Here is a 17975-nt window from a genome sequence, read left to right as displayed (position 1 = left end):
CTCATTAGAAATACCACCACCAGCTTAGATTCCATAACTTCCTGAACACCCTTGATTATTAAAGATGTTCCAGCTTCTCAAAGCTGTCTATTTTCCCATCTTGTCAGGCTTATGGCTCAAAGGAAAAGCAGTGGTTGGGACAGGGCCGTGAACTGCTCTGGTCCTCTCCTTCCACTTTCCCTCAGAGTGGAAGGGCTGTATCACCTCTGGGATGCTGCCTCCTCTTCAGCCTCCAGGCTCTAGCTGCAATGGGGTGTTGGGCCCCAACTCACAACCCTAACAAATCCCTTCTGTCCTCTCTGAGAAGGTGGTGGGGTTGGGGGCTGGTTCGAGGCTATGGCTGGTGTTAGAAGGGCCAGCTCAGCCAGGCGTGGTGGCTCACACCTGCAATCCCAGCACTTTGGGAGACCGAAGCAGGCGGATCACCTGAGGTCAGGAGTTCGAGACCAGCCTGACCAACATGGTGAAACCCCGTTTCTACTAAAAATACAAAAATTAGCCGGGCGTGGTGGCATGCGCCTGCAGTCCCAGCTACTCAGGAGGCTGAGGCAGGAGAATGGCATGAACCCGGGAGGCAGAAGTTGCAGTGAGCTGAGATCACACCACTACACTCCAGCCTGGGCAACAGAGTGAGACTCCATCTCAAAAAAAAAAAAAAGAAGGGCCAGCTCAACGCCCACCCCACCCTGCTCAGTAAGCTGTGAGTGTGGTGAGCATCCCAATGGTCGGCCACTTTCTTCAGAATGTGGGGTACTTACCGCCTTTTTGTCTCCAGCATTGGATCCTAGGCACCAATTTTGGGGCAAACAGAAAACCCCAACTCATTAGCCTGCTACAAAGTAGAATGCCATCCCTCATGCCCTCTTCTTTTCCCCCCACTGTGTTAGGCCACCAGACCCCACCTACATCATTCGGGATTACATTTCAACATGAGATTTGCAGGGAACAAACACACCTAAACCATATCACCCACACACAGTTGCTTTGAGGGCTCCCCAGAGGAATACCTGAGACTGGATAATTTATAAAGAAAAGAGGTTTAACTGGCTCACAGTTCTGCAGTCTATACAAGCATGGTGCCAGTATCTGCTCTGCTTCTGGTGAGACCTCAGGAAGCTTGTACAGCCTGCAGTACTGGTCTGGGGCTTCATGATCTCACCTCAGGAATCTCATCAGCCTGTCTAGGGTCAGGTGTCCATCCATTTTGCCCAGAGGATTAGAATGCCTTGATTGACCACACTTGAGTTGGGTGACCACCTCTGGAATCAGAAGGTGAGCTCATCCCTTTACTTTCATTGGGAAAGAATGAAGAAAGAGTATTTTCTCAAAGAAAAATGAGGGTGATATGACCAGAAGAAGAAACAATAGATGCCAGGCAGGCATAAAACACAAACGTCCATTATGGAGAACGAGGGAACCAGGAATAGGAATTTTGAAGTGGTTTTATTGGAATATTAAAGCAACCTTGCATACCACATTTATTATAAAGAATTCCACTTTTCAGCCCAAAATATAGTGAGATTTTCTTTATAAATTTGCTTTATATCATTAGCTCAGATTAAGGGATTTAAGATTCTGGCAGGTACATTTTGATGCATGTATCTGGTATCCTTTATGTGTAAGAGATAACAGAGGCCTCATAATGCCTAGAGGCAGAGCCCTGTGGTGTGACTGGAACATTTCCTGTTTAACAAAATATGTTTTATCTAAGAGTTACTGTTGCCATCCTCAAGGCAGCAAATCACCTGGATCATTGTGCTTTCAAACCAGCCTCAGAAATGATGCCCACAAAGCAGACAAAGTTAGAGAGCTCCTTCTAGAGAGGGGCTATTAATAGGCTTCAAAAAGGAAAAGTTCAAACATATGCAGATCAGGAAAAAAGAAAATGACCCAAATGAAAGGTCTGAGATGTAAGAGGGAATCATGCACAAACGCAGTGGTAAATATGTGGGCACATCAAGCAAAAATCAATCGAACAAAATTATTAATAATGTACGAATTGTGGGGTTAAAAGAAGAGAGACTTAAAATACTGGAGAGCATTGGCATACATATTGGGAAGAGGATCAGAGTAAAAGTATTCTTGGATTCTTAAATGACTCATGAGGAGAATAAAATTATTAACTTTTGAAATGGTGAAATATTTATGTTGTTGTATCTAGAGTAACCAATGAAAAACAGACATAGAGAATATAACTTATAAGCAGAGGGGGAAAATCAGAAAAACAAAAGAAACAAAAGCAAACCTCAATGAATCCACATTTTTTGACAAGCAGAGAAAAAAGAACAGAAAAAGTGGAACAAACAGCACAAAATAAGATGATAGAATTAAATCAAAATATATCAGTAATCACAATAAATGAAATGAACGGCATCCTTCAGTTAAAAGACAAAGAGGGTCAGAAAAAGGGCCAGGCATGGTGGCTCATGTCTGTAATCCCAGCACTTTGGGAGGCTGAGGTGGGTGGATTGCTTGAGTTCAGGAGTTTGAAACCCTGTCTCCACAAAAAATACAAAAATTAGCTGGGTGTGGTGGTACATGCTTGTGGTCCCAGCTACTCAGGAGGCTGAGGCAGGAGGATCGCTTGAGCCCAGGATCAGGAGACTGCAGTGAGCCATGAGAATGGCATTGCACTCCAGCACGTGACAGAGCGAGACCCTGTCTCAAAAGAAACAAACAAACAAAAACGAAAAAAGAAAATGATAAAATCTAGCTCTAGGCCATTTATACAACACAAACCTAAATCATAAGGATACAGAAATATCCTTAAAAGAAGAAAATGTGCTTTCCCCTGGCTGGCAGCGCGGAGGCCGCATGATGTCTGGAGTTACTGTAAAAGACGTGAACCAGCAGGAGTTCGTCAGAGCTCTGGCAGTCTTCCTCAAAAAGTCTGGGAAGCTGAAAGTCCCCGAATGGGTGGACACCGTCAAGCTGGCCAAGCACAAAGAGCTTGCTCCCTACGATGAGAACTGGTTCTACACGCGAGTTGCTTCCACAGCGCGGCACCTGTACCTCCCGGGTGGCACCGGGGTTGGCTCCATGACCAAGATCTATGGGGGACGTCAGAGAAACGGCGTCATGCCCAGCCACTTCAGCCGAGGCTCCAAGAGTGTGGCCGGCCGGGTCCTCCAAGCCCTGGAGAGGCTGAAAATGGTGGAAAAGGACCAAGATGGGGGCCGCAAACTGACACCTCAGGGACAGAGAGATCTGGACAGAATCGCCAGACAGGTGGCAGCTGCCAACAAGAAGCATTAGAACAAACCATGCTGGGTTAATAAATTGCCTCATTCGTTAAAAAAAAAAAGAAAATGTATATCAAGCAGAGACTAATCTAAAGAAATACGGTATAGCTATATTAATATAAGACAAAATAGGCTATTAGACAAAAAGGCAAAAAACCCCCACACCCAACACTGGTCACTACATAGTGATAAAAGCTTAAATCACCAGAAAAATATGAGAATGATAAATTTGTTTATACCTAATAATAGCGCAAAAATTATCCAACTACAAGAGAAAATTGATAAATTCACTGTATTTAGAATCAAATGATAACAAAATAATATGTGCCAAACCTTGTAGTATATGGTTAAAGGGATGCTCATAGGGAAATATTTATTCTTAATGCTACCATTAGAAAAGAAGAAAAGCTCAAAATTAATGATCCATGTATACAACCTGAGAAGTTAGAAATAGGAACAGCAGGCCTGGCGCAGAGGCTCACGCCTGTAATTCCAGCACTTTGGGAGGCTAAGGCGGGCGGATCACAAGGTCAGGAGATTGAGGCAATCCTGGCTAACACGGTGAAACCCCATCTCTACTAAAAATGCAAAAAAAAAAAAAAAATTAGCCGGGCGTGGTGGCAGGCGCCTGTAGTCCCAGCTACTCGGGAGGCTGAAGCAGGAGAATGGCGTGAACCCAGGGGGCGGAGGTTGCAGTGAGCTGAGATCGCGCCACTGCACTCCCGCCTGGGAGACACAGCAAGACTCTGTCTCAGAAAAAAGAAAAGAAAAGAAAAGAAAGAAATAGGAACAGCAGACGAAACTAAAAAAAAAAAAAAATTTAAGTAGAGGGAAGGAAATAATACATATAGAAAGATAAATTAATGAAGTAAAAAACAACCATACAATTGAGAATATTGACAAAGACAAACATTTTCTGAAAAGTTTAATGAAACTGACAAACGTCTGCTAAGATAAAGCAATAATGAAAGAAGACACAAATTAACACTATTAAGAAAAAATGGGGAATGTACAGATAGAAACAAATTTTAAAAATAAGAGAATATTATAGACAACTTTATGCCAATAAATCCGAAAACTTAAAGTATGTGTAAATTCCTGGAAAAATACAACTCACAAAAACTGACTCAAGACATGGAAAATTTAGTTTATGAATAATGCCACATTAACACATGAAGAAGAAAGATGATCATCTCAACAAATGCAGAAAAAGTCGATGAAATTAAACATTTATTTACTATAGAAACTAAAAATTAAAAGAAATGTCATTACATTAAAGGAGATCTACAAAAAAACTAAAGGAAATGTGAAACCAAATGGTGACTGGTGAAAGCATTCCCTCTAATATCAGGAATCAGGTAAAGATGCCTACTACTAACACTTCTTTGCATGCTGTACTGGATATCCTGGACTGTTTAGTATATCAAGGAAAAGCAAAATAAAAGACACAAGAATCAGAAATGAATAGGCAAAGTTGCCATTATTCATGGATGGTATATTTGTCTGTTTGGAAAGCATTAAAGAAACAAATTATTTGCATTTTAGCAAGCTTTCTGGATATAAAATCATCAACCAAAAGGCAATTACATTTCTTTTTTGTTGTTGTTCTTTTTAATTGCTTTCCTTCTTTTTTTAAAAAATCCTTCATTAGAAGGCAATTATATTTCTATACATCAGCAACAGTTGGAAAATGTAATTTTTAAGAGATGCCATTAAAAATAACAACAATATAAAGCATCTACAAATAAATCTATCAAAAGTTTTGCGTGGATGGGGTGCGGTGGCACATGCCTGTAATCTCAGCACTTTGGGAGGCTGAGGCAGGCAGATTTCTTGAGCTCAGGAGTTCGAGACTAGCCTGGGTGACATAGTGAAACACCATCTCCACCAAAATACAAAAAATTAGCTGGGCATGGTGGTGTGTGCCTGTGGTCCCAGCTACTTGGGAGGCTGTGGTGGGATGATCACTTGAGCCCAGGAGGTCGAGGCTGCATTGAGCCGAGATCATGCCACTGCACTCCAGCCTGGGTGACAGAGTGAGACCCCACCTCAAAGAGAGAAAAAAAAGTTGTCTATGACTGTTGTGAAACTACTGAAATACATTAAAGATGACCTAGTTAAGTGGAAATATATACTACACTTTTTTTATTAAAAAAAGTCATATTAAAAAGATGTTAGTGTTCTTCAGTTGATCCACAGATTCAATGAAATTTCAATAAAAATGCCAATAGGAATTTTTTAGAAACTTGATGAATTGGTTCTAAATTTATATGGAAGATCGAGGGGCTATTAATAGCCCTTTCAGTCTCAAAAAAGAACCAAACACAAAAATAAATTCAAGGTGGATTAAAGACTTAAATGTGAAAGGCATAAAACCTTAAAACTTAAAAGCCAATATATGAGAATGTCTTTATGACTTTGGGATAGGGAAGAATTTCTTAAAGAAGACATACAAGAAAAGCAGAGACAATGAAAATAATTGATAAATTTACATTAAATTTAAGAACTTATATTTTCAGAAAAGACTATTAACTGAGTAAAAAGGGTAGCCCTGAATTAGAAGAAGACATTTGCCAAACATAATTAAAAAGAATTAGGATTTGGAATATATAAAGAATACCTAAAGAATCAAAAGAAAAAGACAATTGAAAATTTGACAAAAGGCATGATTTAGGCATTTCATAGAAGACAGAACACAAATGGTTCATAATAATGTGAAAAGATGCTCAACCTCATTTGTAATCAGGGAGAGACAAATTAAATTTACAATTAGATACTATTTCATACTTGCCAGGCTGGCAAAAATCTTAGGCCAACTGATGGTGAAGTTATAGAACAATGTGCATGGCTGCTTGAAGTGCAACTTGGTATGACCACTCTACTCAGTAAAGTTCAATAAATACCTTGTGACCCAGCAATTTCACTTCTAGGTATAAACCTTAGAAAAACTTTTGTACATGTGCCCCAGAAAACAAGTACTAGAATGCTCATAGCAGTGTTATCTCTAAAGGCAAAACTGGAAAAACTCATATATTCACCCCCAATAGAATGGATAAACCTTCTGAAGTATATTCATACCCTGTAATAGCATTGCAGCCATAAAAATGAATGAATTAAAGCTGGAGCCATTGTCAAAGGTGACTCTCAAAACCATGAGGCTTCTACATGAGACCGTGTTTGCAGGGTGTTCCAGTGGGTTGAGTAGGCGCTGAAGTCTATTCCAGCTCCACTGGCACAGGGATGCTTGGCTATCAAGAAAGGGGTATCTTTTTTATTTTAAACTGCACAAGGTCTCCCTACAGGTTAGCTCTGGACAACAAAATCATAATGTTGACTAGAAAGACAAGCCACAGAAGTATAAAATTCTGTATTATTCTGTTTACATAAAGTGCAAAATCAGGTAAGACTAAACAATAAGGATTCATGAGTATGTGGTAAAACTATATAGAAAAATAAGAGAGTAACACAAAATTCAGAATAGTGATCACTTCTTAGAGAGTGGGAAGCATCCAATTAGGGAAGGTTCATGTCGGGGTTGGAGAGTGCTAAGGTCATGATAATAATAATGTTCTATATCTTAGGCTAAGTAATGGGTACTCAAGTATAATGTCATCACCCTTCGTCCTATACATGTATGTCTAATAAAGCCCTTCTTGGTCAGGCACAGTGGCTTATGCCTGTAATTCTAGCAGTTTGGGAGGCCAAGGTGAAAGGATCAGTTGAGTTCAGGAGTTTGAGACTAGTCTGGCCAACAGAATGAAACTCCATCTCTACAAAAAAATAAAAAATTAGCTGGGCATGGTGGCATGCACCTGCAGTCCCAGTTACTTGGGAGGCTGAGGTGGGAGGATTGCTTAAGCCCAGGAGTTCGAGGCTGCAGTGAGCTGTGATCATGCCACAATACTCCAGCCTGGGTGACAAAGCGGAACCCTGTCTCAAAAAAAAAAAAAAATCAGTTATTGTAGATTATCTAAGGAGGATTTTGTTTTTGTTTCTGTTTTTTTGAGTTGGTGTCTCACTCTGTTGCTCAGGCTGGAATGCAGTGGCATGATCACAGCTCACTGCAGCCTTGACCTCTTGGGCTCCAGTGATCTTCCCACCTCAGCCTTCTGAGTAGCTGGGACCACAGGGGCTCACCACCACACTCCCAGCTATATTTTTATTTTTTGTAGAGATGGGATCTCCCAATGTTGCCCAGGCTGGCCTTGAACTCCTGGGCTCAAGCAATCCTTCCACTTTGGCCTTCCAAAGTGCTGGGTTCACAGACGTGAGCCACTGCACCTGGCCAGTAACTGATTGTAAATAAAAGGCATCCTGGCCAAATGTACAACTTGGAGAAGAAAGGATCCCAACTACAAGGTCTGGACAGTGTAGACTGCCAGGGGCCCAGGCCTGAGGGTCTGAGTCCTAAGTGGTTGCAGGAGGATAAATCCTTACTGCCTCCTGTGCAATGAGCTGGGAGGACCCTAGAGGGATCCTTCAAAAGTGCTTCATGAAAAAGCAAATTAAAACCACAAGATAACACTTTTAGAATGGCCAGCATGGGGGGAAAATGACAGTACCAAGTGTCAGCAAGAATATGGAGCAACTGGAATATTTGTGCATTGCTGGTGAGAATGCAAAATGGTACAGCCACTTTGGAAAATAGTTAAGCAGTTTCTAATGAAATTAAACATAGTATTAATATTATCTTGCAATCCTACACATAGGTATTTACCCAAGTTAAATGAAATTTATGTTCACACAAAAATCTGCACACTGTTTCCAGTAGCTTTATTCTAATAGCCAAAAAAAAACTGGAAACAACAGAAATTTCCCTCTACTAAGGGATGGATAAACAGAGTATGGTACATCTATGCAAATGGAATACTATGCAGTAGTGAAAAGGAATGAACACTGATACAGAGATCACATGGATGAATTTCAAGTGCACTACGTTAAGCAAAAGAAACCAGACTAAAAAAAGACTACATATTATATGATTCCGTTTACATGGTGGGAAAGGCAAAAGTCTAGGGACAGAAAACAAAGCAGAAGTTGCCAAGGGCTGAGGAGGAGAGGTGTTCAGTACAAAGGGGGATGGAAAACTCATTGGGGTGATAGACCTGTTGTAGACCTTGATCATGATGATAGTTATTAATACATGACTGAATGGGTTTGTCAAAATCCACAGAAAACTATATACAGTACACTATAAAGAGTTTTATTGTATCTAAATTTTACCTTAATTCAAAAAATCCTCATTCACTCCAGAAAATTTCTCAAAAAAACCCCCCAAAAACCAAAAACTCATCTTCCAGGGACCTTGATGCCCAATGACAATTTAATAGCCATGTAAAATTTTGTCACTTTAACCCTCTCTCCCTCTAGGCCTGACCCTGAATGAGGAAGCACAAGAGCTAGGGAGATAAGCTGAAAGATGAAGAAAAAAGGTGACCTCACTCAACATCAGCCTTGCTCTCCCTGCCACTGTAGGCTTGCAGCTGAAGCAGTGCCAGATCAGGGGGAGGGGGGAGAAACTCTATATCGTATAAAATTTGAAACTTTTCTTATTAAATCAAGCTGGACCCTCAGTTGCAAAACTGAGTCTGTTCATGCACCCGAGAGGCCAGAAAAGCTATGGGATTGGCCTAAATTCAAATGGGGGCATGCGAAAAATCATCCCCCCAGAGGAGTTTTAAAGAAACAGTGAGAGAAAGAATAAGTGGCTTTATGATCACTCTCTATAGAGTCGTTTAATACAATGGTTACAGGCAATCAGTGTGCTAATTACAAAGGACTCTTCTGTATTCCCTACCTGTGCTAAATAGGGAGCTTCTTGTATTCTGAATGAGTGATATTGTATTAATATAGCTGAATAAAATATTGTAGAAAATGGGCCGGGCACAGTGGCTCACGCCTGTAATCCCAGCACTTTGGGAGGTCGAGGCGGGCAGATCATGAGGTCAAGAGATCGAGACCATCCTGGCCAACATGGGGAAACCCTGGCTCTACTAAAAATACAAAAATTAGCTGGGTGTGGTGATGCACGCCTGTAATCCCAGCTACTCAGGAGACTGAGGCAGGAGAATAACTTGAACCGGGGAGGCGGAAGTTGCAGTGAGCCGAGATGGCGCCACTGCACTCCAGCCTGGCGACAAAGTGAGACTCTGTCACACACACACACACAAAGAATATTGTAGAAAATGAGTCCCATATCCTAATGATCCAGCACCAATATGTATTTCCCTAGGAAGTGAATTGGGACCACTCTACAAGCATAAAGCAGCAGGAAGTTATGCTTCTGTGACCTTAGAGGCATTCAGTTAGCAGAGACACCAAGTGATGTAAGATGCCCACTAGAAGGAATACTTGTCTTTTGTTGAATGACTGAATGAATGTAACTCCAAGATGCAAGTAGGAAAAGGAGAAACGGATGGCTTTTCTTTCTCAAGGCTTGAACTGCACATTTAATTAATTATAATCATAATGATTTTATTGATTGATTGAGACAGGGTCTCACTCTGTCACCCAGGCTGGAGTGCAGTGGCATGATTTCAGCTCACTGCAGCCTCGATCTCCTGGGCTCAAGTGATCCTTGCACCTCAGGTTCCCAAGTAGCTTGGACCACAGGTGCGCATCACCACAGCTGGCTAATTTTTATATTTTTTGCAGAGACAGGGTTTCGCCCTGTTGCGCAGGCTGGTCTCAAACTCCTGAGCTCAAGTTATCTGCCTGCCTCAGCCTCCCAAAGTGCTAGGATTACAGGCATGCACCACCATGCCCAGCCCGTAATGATTTTATAGATGAGGAGCTTCAGAGCCTGTGACAACGGATCGAGTCTCCTTCAGCTTAATCAGGGTACTGAGCATCACCTAAAGTCAGCCAATAGAAAGCAAATGGGCTATGGGCAACCCAAGGAACTCTAATTAGAAACATCTCTGTGTGAAACACAAACTAGAAGAAAATTTTGTTCAAATTCTCCATGGAGAATATTTTTATTTATTTATGTTCTTCTTGCATACTCTAAAACGCACAGTGTGAATTTCCCTTCTTCAGAAACAGTTGTGAGCCTGGTCACTTTATCTGAGATCTTCAGAAGGTCTTCAGAAATGTTGCCTTAGGTTTCAGCTAAGCGAATCACAGAGATTGGTCATCAACTACTACAAAATTACAGGAGATCTAGTTATTATCCAAGTTACTAGAAAAGCATTGAGAACACCAGACGTACAGCCAGACAGAGAGGGTAAGAGAAGAGCAGATGCTATTTAAGTAACAGGATTTCCATATATATGACTCTATGTACAATCTTAGAATTCTCTTACAGATGGTAAAATGCTTAAATCATTATTTTAAGGGCACTCTAATATAAATACAAGTCTCACTAATTTTAATCTTTTCTCTTTGGCTCACAAATGCACGAAAATACCATAAACAGTTTTCAGAACTTACTTCAAATATAAACAAGATACATTACAAATGGGAAGAAAATACAAGACGCCTCTTTAACATGGTACATCTCTGAATATAAATAAGCAAATATTTCATTGACCTACAATTAAACAATCATTGAAATCATGACGCATAGTCTCCCCCTCCCACCACCAAGGTCAGACAACAGGAATTTACACAATCCACACAAATTAATCTCTAAAAATACAGCCGTGGTACACCTGTAACAATGACTCTGCTACTATTTTCCCCTAAGAGGATACTAATAGGGAGGGTGTGACTTGTCATTTGGTGGTGTTTTTTCTCATCCATCATCACTTCAGGTGGAGAAACACTGATAGTGAGGTCGATTCTCACCAACAGCATTTCCCTTGGTCCCTAGGACATGGCGTTTTGAAAAACAGCTTTCCTGGAGTTGTTGGACAAGCTGGTTGGCAGCATGTTTAGCTCCTCGGTAACTGCTGAAGGTAAAGTGAATTCTCTTGGAGCAGGAAACATGCTGTGATCTATTACTAAGCCACATTCACTATACATGTATATATAGAGAGAGGTATGTATAACTGTACATATATACTGTGTTCCTAATGTGCAACTTTTTAAAAAGGACACTATTTCCTGCTAACTATAACAAACAAGCTTTAAGTAAGGTTTTAACAATATTCTTCAAGATATTATGTTTTCCCTCAATGAAATGGCCTATGTGTTTCAGCAACATATAGAGGTTTGTTGTGGAGTGCCAGAGGGAAAAGCATTCCCATAAATTCATGTTCTGGGAAGGATGATTACAGATCCTGGCCCAGTCTTTCTATCTCCTCAATGAGGAAGTCAATGTCAGACTGGGTAGCGGCTGGGTTGGAGATGACCATCCGGAAGAAGTTGGCCTTGTCCCCTTGGGGCTGGTAGCCAACCATGGTCGTGCCTGACTCCATCATCAGGGCTTTGATTTTTGGAGCCACCTTGTGATGGAAAACACAAAACAAAACTCAAGATTGATATTAACACCCTCTCTTTTTAACAATTCAACCCAACTTGCATTTTACTATTTGTGTTTACATTGACATAAAAACAAAGAAATATTTCACATCCAGGAATCTTTGGGGGCTAATATCAAATGACTACCTGGTCACAAGTTCCCTCAGAAAGTACTGTGCAATCGAATTTTGAAAGTCAGTCATGGAACAATGATAGTACAATAAAAAATGAAGACAAAACCAAAAAACTCTTATAGACAACACCACAAATTCAGGGTTTTGCATAACCCAGAGCCCAGGATACTGGCTGGCACATAGACTGTGTTTAACAAATATTTGTTGAATGGTTGTATGAATGAAATATTATATAAATTACATATAATCTTAAGAACCCTGGATAAGATATAAACTGGATATAGAAAACAGCTAGAATGGATCAGCATTACAGTGGGCTAGACTTAAAATGTTATTGTAACAGACACAGTTTAATCTAGATGTCCCTAGGAATATGCACATTATTCCCTTACCCTGCATAGGGCTCCTTTAATGAAGAACATCAACCAAGGACAAGGAGACAATTCTCCATGGAGAATATTTTTATTTATTTATGTTCTTCTTGCATACTCTAAAATGCACAGTGTGAATTTCCCTTCTTCAAAAACAGTTGTGAACCTGGTCACTTTATCTGAGATCTTCAGAAGGTCTTCGGAAATGTTGCCTTAGGTTTCAGCTAAGCGAGTCACAGAGATTATATATAATTTATATAATATTTCATTCATCCTCCCTCCCTCCCTCCCTCCCTCCCTCCCTCTCTCTCTCTCTCTCTCTTTCTTTCTTTCTTTCTTTCTTTTTCTCTTTCCCTCTCTGGCCCAGGCTACAATCTACTCCGCTTGCTCCTGCCCGGGCCGCGGACTGCCTGGGACTGCCGGCGCGCGCGACCGCTACCTGCCTTTTCTCCTTTCGCTGCAGGCACGCGTTCGCCATCTTGGCCACGCTGGTCGCCAGCTCCTGACACCGAGTGCTCTGCCCGCCTCAGCCTCCCGAGGTACTGGGACTACAGACGGAGTCTCGCTCACCCGGTGCTCGGTGTTGCCCGGGCTGGAGTGCGGTGGCGTGGTCTGGCCTCGCGGCAGCCTCTGCCCCCCAGCCGCCTGCCTTGGCCTACCAGGGTGCTGGGATTGCAGCCCCTGCCCGGCCGCCGCCCCATCTGGGAGGTGGGGAGCGCCTCTGCCCGGCCGCCCCGTCTGGGAAGTGAGGAGCGCCTCTGCCCGGCCGCCCCGTCTGGGAAGTGAGGAGCGCCTCTGCCCGGCCACCCACCGTCTGGGAAGTGAGGAGCGCCTCGGCCCGGCCACCCACCGTCTGGGAAGTGAGGAGCGCCTCTGCCCGGCCACCCACCGTCTGGGAAGTGAGGAGCGCCTCTGCCCGGCCACCCACCGTCTGGGAAGTGAGGAGCGCCTCTGCCCGGCCACCCACCGTCTGGGAAGTGAGGAGCGCCTCTGCCCCGCCACCCACCGTCTGGGAAGTGAGGAGCGCCTCTACCCGGCCACCCACCGTCTGGGAAGTGAGGAGCGCCTCTGCCCGGCCGCCCCGTCTGGGAAGTGAGGAGCACCTCTGCCCGGCCACCCATCGTCTGGGAAGTGAGGAGCGCCTCTGCCCGGCCACCCATCATCTGGGAAGTGAGGAGCGCCTCTGCCCGGCCACCCCGTCTGGGAAGTGAGGAGCACCTCTGCCCGGCCGCCCCGTCTGGGAAGTGAGGAGCGCCTCTGCCCGGCCACCCATCGTCTGGGAAGTGAGGAGCGCCTCTGCCCGGCCTCCCATCGTCTGGGAGGTGAGGAGCGCCTCTGCCCGGCCGCCCCGTCCGGGAGGAAGTGAGGAGCACCTCTGCCCGGCCGCCCCGTCCGGGAAGAAGTGAGGAGCGCCTCTGCCTGGCCGCCCCGTCCGGGAAGAAGTGAGGAGCGCCTCTGCCCGGCCGCCCCGTCCGGGAAGAAGTGAGGAGCGCCTCTGCCCGGCCGCCCCGTCCGGGAAGAAATGAGGAGCGCCTCTGCCCGGCCGCCTCGTCCGGGAAGAAGTGAGGAGCGCCTCTGCCCGGCCGCCCCGTCCGGGAAGAAGTGAGGAGCCCCTCTGCCCGGCCGCCCCGTCTGGGAAGTGAGGAGCGCCTCTGCCCGGCCGCCCCGTCCGGGAAGAAATGAGGAGCGCCTCTGCCCGGGCGCCCCATCCGGGAAGAAGTGAGGAGCGCCTCTGCCCGGCCGCCCCATCCGGGAAGAAGTGAGGAGCGCCTCTACCCGGCCGCCCCATCCGGGAAGAAGTGAGGAGCGCCTCTGCCCGGCCACCCATCGTCTGGGAAGTGAGGAGCGCCTCTGCCCGGCCACCCACCGTCTGGGAAGTGAGGAGCGCCTCTGCCCGGCCACCCCGTCTGGGAAGTGAGGAGCGCCTCTGCCCGGCCACCCCGTCTGGGAAGTGAGGAGCGCCTCTGCCCGGCCGCCCCGTCTGGGAAGTGAGCAGCGCCTCTGCCCGGCCACCCCGTCCGGGAAGAAGTGAGGAGCGCCTCTGCCCGGCCGCCCCGTCCGGGAAGAAATGAGGAGCGCCTCTGCCCGGCCGCCCCGTCTGGGAAGTGAGGAGCGCCTCTGCCTGGCCACCCCGTCTGGGAAGTGAGGAGCGCCTCTGCCCGGCCGCCCCGTCTGGGAAGTGAGGAGCGCCTCTGCCCGGCCACCCCGTCTGGGAAGTGAGGAGCGCCTCTGCCCGGCCGCCCCGTCCGGGAAGAAATGAGGAGCGCCTCTGCCCGGGCGCCCCGTCCGGGAAGAAGTGAGGAGCGCCTCTGCCCGGCCGCCCCATCCGGGAAGAAGTGAGGAGCGCCTCTGCCCGGCCGCCCCATCTGGGAGGTGAGGAGCGCCTCTGCCCGGCCACCCATCGTCTGGGAAGTGAGGAGCGCCTCTGCCCGGCCGCCCCGTCTGGGAAGTGAGGAGCGCCTCTGCCCGGCCGCCCCATCTGGGAAGTGAGGAGCGCCTCTGCCCGGCCACCCACCGTCTGGGAAGTGAGGAGCGCCTCTGCCCGGCCACCCACCGTCTGGGAAGTGAGGAGCGCCTCTGCCCCGCCACCCACCGTCTGGGAAGTGAGGAGCGCCTCTACCCGGCCACCCACCGTCTGGGAAGTGAGGAGCGCCTCTGCCCGGCCGCCCCGTCTGGGAAGTGAGGAGCACCTCTGCCCGGCCACCCATCGTCTGGGAAGTGAGGAGCGCCTCTGCCCGGCCACCCATCATCTGGGAAGTGAGGAGCGCCTCTGCCCGGCCACCCCGTCTGGGAAGTGAGGAGCACCTCTGCCCGGCCGCCCCGTCTGGGAAGTGAGGAGCGCCTCTGCCCGGCCACCCATCGTCTGGGAAGTGAGGAGCGCCTCTGCCCGGCCTCCCATCGTCTGGGAGGTGAGGAGCGCCTCTGCCCGGCCGCCCCGTCCGGGAGGAAGTGAGGAGCACCTCTGCCCGGCCGCCCCGTCCGGGAAGAAGTGAGGAGCGCCTCTGCCCGGCCGCCCCGTCCGGGAAGAAGTGAGGAGCGCCTCTGCCCGGCCGCCCCGTCCGGGAAGAAGTGAGGAGCGCCTCTGCCCGGCCGCCCCGTCCGGGAAGAAATGAGGAGCGCCTCTGCCCGGCCGCCTCGTCCGGGAAGAAGTGAGGAGCGCCTCTGCCCGGCCGCCCCGTCCGGGAAGAAGTGAGGAGCCCCTCTGCCCGGCCGCCCCGTCTGGGAAGTGAGGAGCGCCTCTGCCCGGCCGCCCCGTCCGGGAAGAAATGAGGAGCGCCTCTGCCCGGGCGCCCCATCCGGGAAGAAGTGAGGAGCGCCTCTGCCCGGCCGCCCCATCCGGGAAGAAGTGAGGAGCGCCTCTACCCGGCCGCCCCATCCGGGAAGAAGTGAGGAGCGCCTCTGCCCGGCCACCCATCGTCTGGGAAGTGAGGAGCGCCTCTGCCCGGCCACCCACCGTCTGGGAAGTGAGGAGCGCCTCTGCCCGGCCACCCCGTCTGGGAAGTGAGGAGCGCCTCTGCCCGGCCGCCCCGTCTGGGAAGTGAGCAGCGCCTCTGCCCGGCCACCCCGTCCGGGAAGAAGTGAGGAGCGCCTCTGCCCGGCCGCCCCGTCCGGGAAGAAATGAGGAGCGCCTCTGCCCGGCCGCCCCGTCTGGGAAGTGAGGAGCGCCTCTGCCCGGCCACCCCGTCTGGGAAGTGAGGAGCGCCTCTGCCCGGCCGCCCCGTCTGGGAAGTGAGGAGCGCCTCTGCCCGGCCACCCCGTCTGGGAAGTGAGGAGCGCCTCTGCCCGGCCGCCCCGTCCGGGAAGAAATGAGGAGCGCCTCTGCCCGGGCGCCCCGTCCGGGAAGAAGTGAGGAGCGCCTCTGCCCGGCCGCCCCATCCGGGAAGAAGTGAGGAGCGCCTCTGCCCGGCCGCCCCATCTGGGAGGTGAGGAGCGCCTCTGCCCGGCCACCCATCGTCTGGGAAGTGAGGAGCGCCTCTGCCCGGCCGCCCCGTCTGGGAAGTGAGGAGCGCCTCTGCCCGGCCGCCCCATCTGGGAAGTGAGGAGCGCCTCTGCCCGGCCACCCATCGTCTGGGAAGTGAGCAGCGCCTCTGCCCGGCCGCCCCGTCTGGGAAGAAGTGAGGAGCGCCTCTGCCCGGCCGCCCCGTCCGGGAAGAAGTGAGGAGCGCCTCTGCCCGGCCGCCCCGTCCGGGAAGAAGTGAGGAGCGACTCTGCCCGGCCGCCCCGTCCGGGAAGAAGTGAGGAGCGCCTCTGCCCGGCCGCCCCATCTGGGAGGTGAGGAGCGCCTCTGCCCAGCCACCCATTGTCTGGGAAGTGAGGAGCGCCTCTGCCCGGCTGCCCCGTCTGGGAAGTGAGGAGCGCCTCTGCCCGGCCGCCCCGTCTGGGAAGTGAGGAGCGCCTCTGCCCGGCCACCCATCGTCTGGGAAGTGAGCAGCGCCTCTGCCCGGCCGCCCCGTCCGGGAAGAAGTGAGGAGCGCCTCTGCCCGGCCGCCCCGTCCGGGAAGAAGTGAGGAGCGCCTCTGCCCGGCCGCCCCGTCCGGGAAGAAGTGAGGAGCGCCTCTGCCCGGCCGCCCCGTCGGGAAGAAGTGAGGAGCGCCTATGCCCGGCCGCCCCGTCCGGGAAGAAGTGAGGAGCGCCTCTGCCCGGCCGCCCCGTCTGGGAGGTGAGGAGCGCCTCTGCCCAGCCACCCATCGTCTGGGAGGTGAGGAGCTCCTCTGCCCGGCCACCCATCATCTGGGAGGTGAGGAGCGCCTCTGCCCGGCCACCCATCGTCTGGAAAGTGAGGAGCGCCTCTGCCCGGCTGCCCCATCTGGGAAGTGAGGAGTGCCTCTGCCCGGCCACCCATCGTCTGGGAAGTGAGGAGCGCCTCTGCCCGGCCGCCCCGTCTGGGAAGTGAGGAGCGCCTCTGCCCGGCCACCCCGTCCGGGAAGAAGTGAGGAGCGCCTCTGCCCGGCCACCCATCGTCTGGGAAGTGAGGAGCGCCTCTGCCCGGCCACCTATCGTCTGGGAAGAAGTGAGGAGCGTCTCTGCCTGGCCGCCCCGTCTGGGAAGTGAGGAGCTCCTCTGCCCGGCCGCCCCGTGTCTGGGTAGAAGTGAGGAGCTCCTTTGCCTGGCCGCTCTGTCTGGGAGGTCTACCACGGAGGCCAGAAGCAATGTGGGGGCTGGACGTGGTGGCTCACGCCTGTGGTCCCGGCACTCTGGGGGGCGAGGCGGGTTGATCACTTCGGGCTAGGAGTTCAAGACCAGTCTGGCCAACTTGGCGAAACATGAAGAATACAACAGACAAACCAACCAACCAACTCAGTGACAACAAAACAGGTCTACCCTGGAGTCATACTCTAATTTTTTCTATTTTCCTCCCTTTCTGATCCTTTATCCCACTTTCTTTTTCTTCCTCTTCCTTCTCCCTCTTCTTTATCAAATAGAGGATTGAGTTATTATCACTGATCCATATAAAGTCCCTCTCTCATTTATTTTAACTCCCACCCCCCATTTCTATTCCCCGACTTCCCATGTGCAACCTTCCTAATATGTTTGATATGCATCTTTTTGTTTGTATGTATTTTTAGAAAATGTTTATTGTTTTTGTATGCAAAAAAAATTAAAAAAAAAATTAAATTAAAAAAATGATGCTGGCAAAAAAAAAAAATGTAGAAACAAACACTATACAACTATAAATATTTTTATTATCCCAAAAAAAAAAAAAGAAAAAAAAAAAACAACCAAAAAAAGATGTATAATATGACCACATTCATTTAAGAATATATTCCAATATCAAACGCAAAAAAAAAAAAAAATAATAATAATAATAATAATATTTCATTCAT

The 17975-nt window shown here is 48.8% G+C and overlaps 2 protein-coding genes across 2 annotated transcripts in view; one reads left to right on the top strand and one right to left on the bottom strand.

The window, feature by feature from the left end:
• The first annotated feature begins 2802 nt into the window (after positions 1–2802).
• Positions 2803–3309, top strand: LOC129488034 (small ribosomal subunit protein eS19-like). The gene has a single exon (XM_055289682.2). It carries the CDS (start codon positions 2815–2817, stop codon positions 3253–3255), a length of 441 nt encoding a protein of 146 aa, XP_055145657.1. The 5' UTR covers positions 2803–2814; the 3' UTR covers positions 3256–3309.
• A 6880-nt stretch (positions 3310–10189) lies between these two features.
• GAD1 (glutamate decarboxylase 1) overlaps positions 10190–17975 on the bottom strand; it is a 47495-nt gene continuing 39709 nt past the window's right edge. Inside the window, exon 17 of the mRNA XM_055289680.2 lies at positions 10190–11629. Within this exon, the coding sequence (XP_055145655.1) occupies positions 11456–11629 (174 nt within the window). The 3' untranslated portion in view covers positions 10190–11455. The remainder of the gene's footprint in view (positions 11630–17975) is intronic.

This window comes from Symphalangus syndactylus, chromosome 8 (genome assembly GCF_028878055.3).
Source record: "Symphalangus syndactylus isolate Jambi chromosome 8, NHGRI_mSymSyn1-v2.1_pri, whole genome shotgun sequence".
Lineage (NCBI taxonomy): Eukaryota > Metazoa > Chordata > Mammalia > Primates > Hylobatidae > Symphalangus > Symphalangus syndactylus.
Note: the sequence above shows the minus strand (reverse complement) of the source record. Positions and strands in the feature narration are given on the sequence as shown.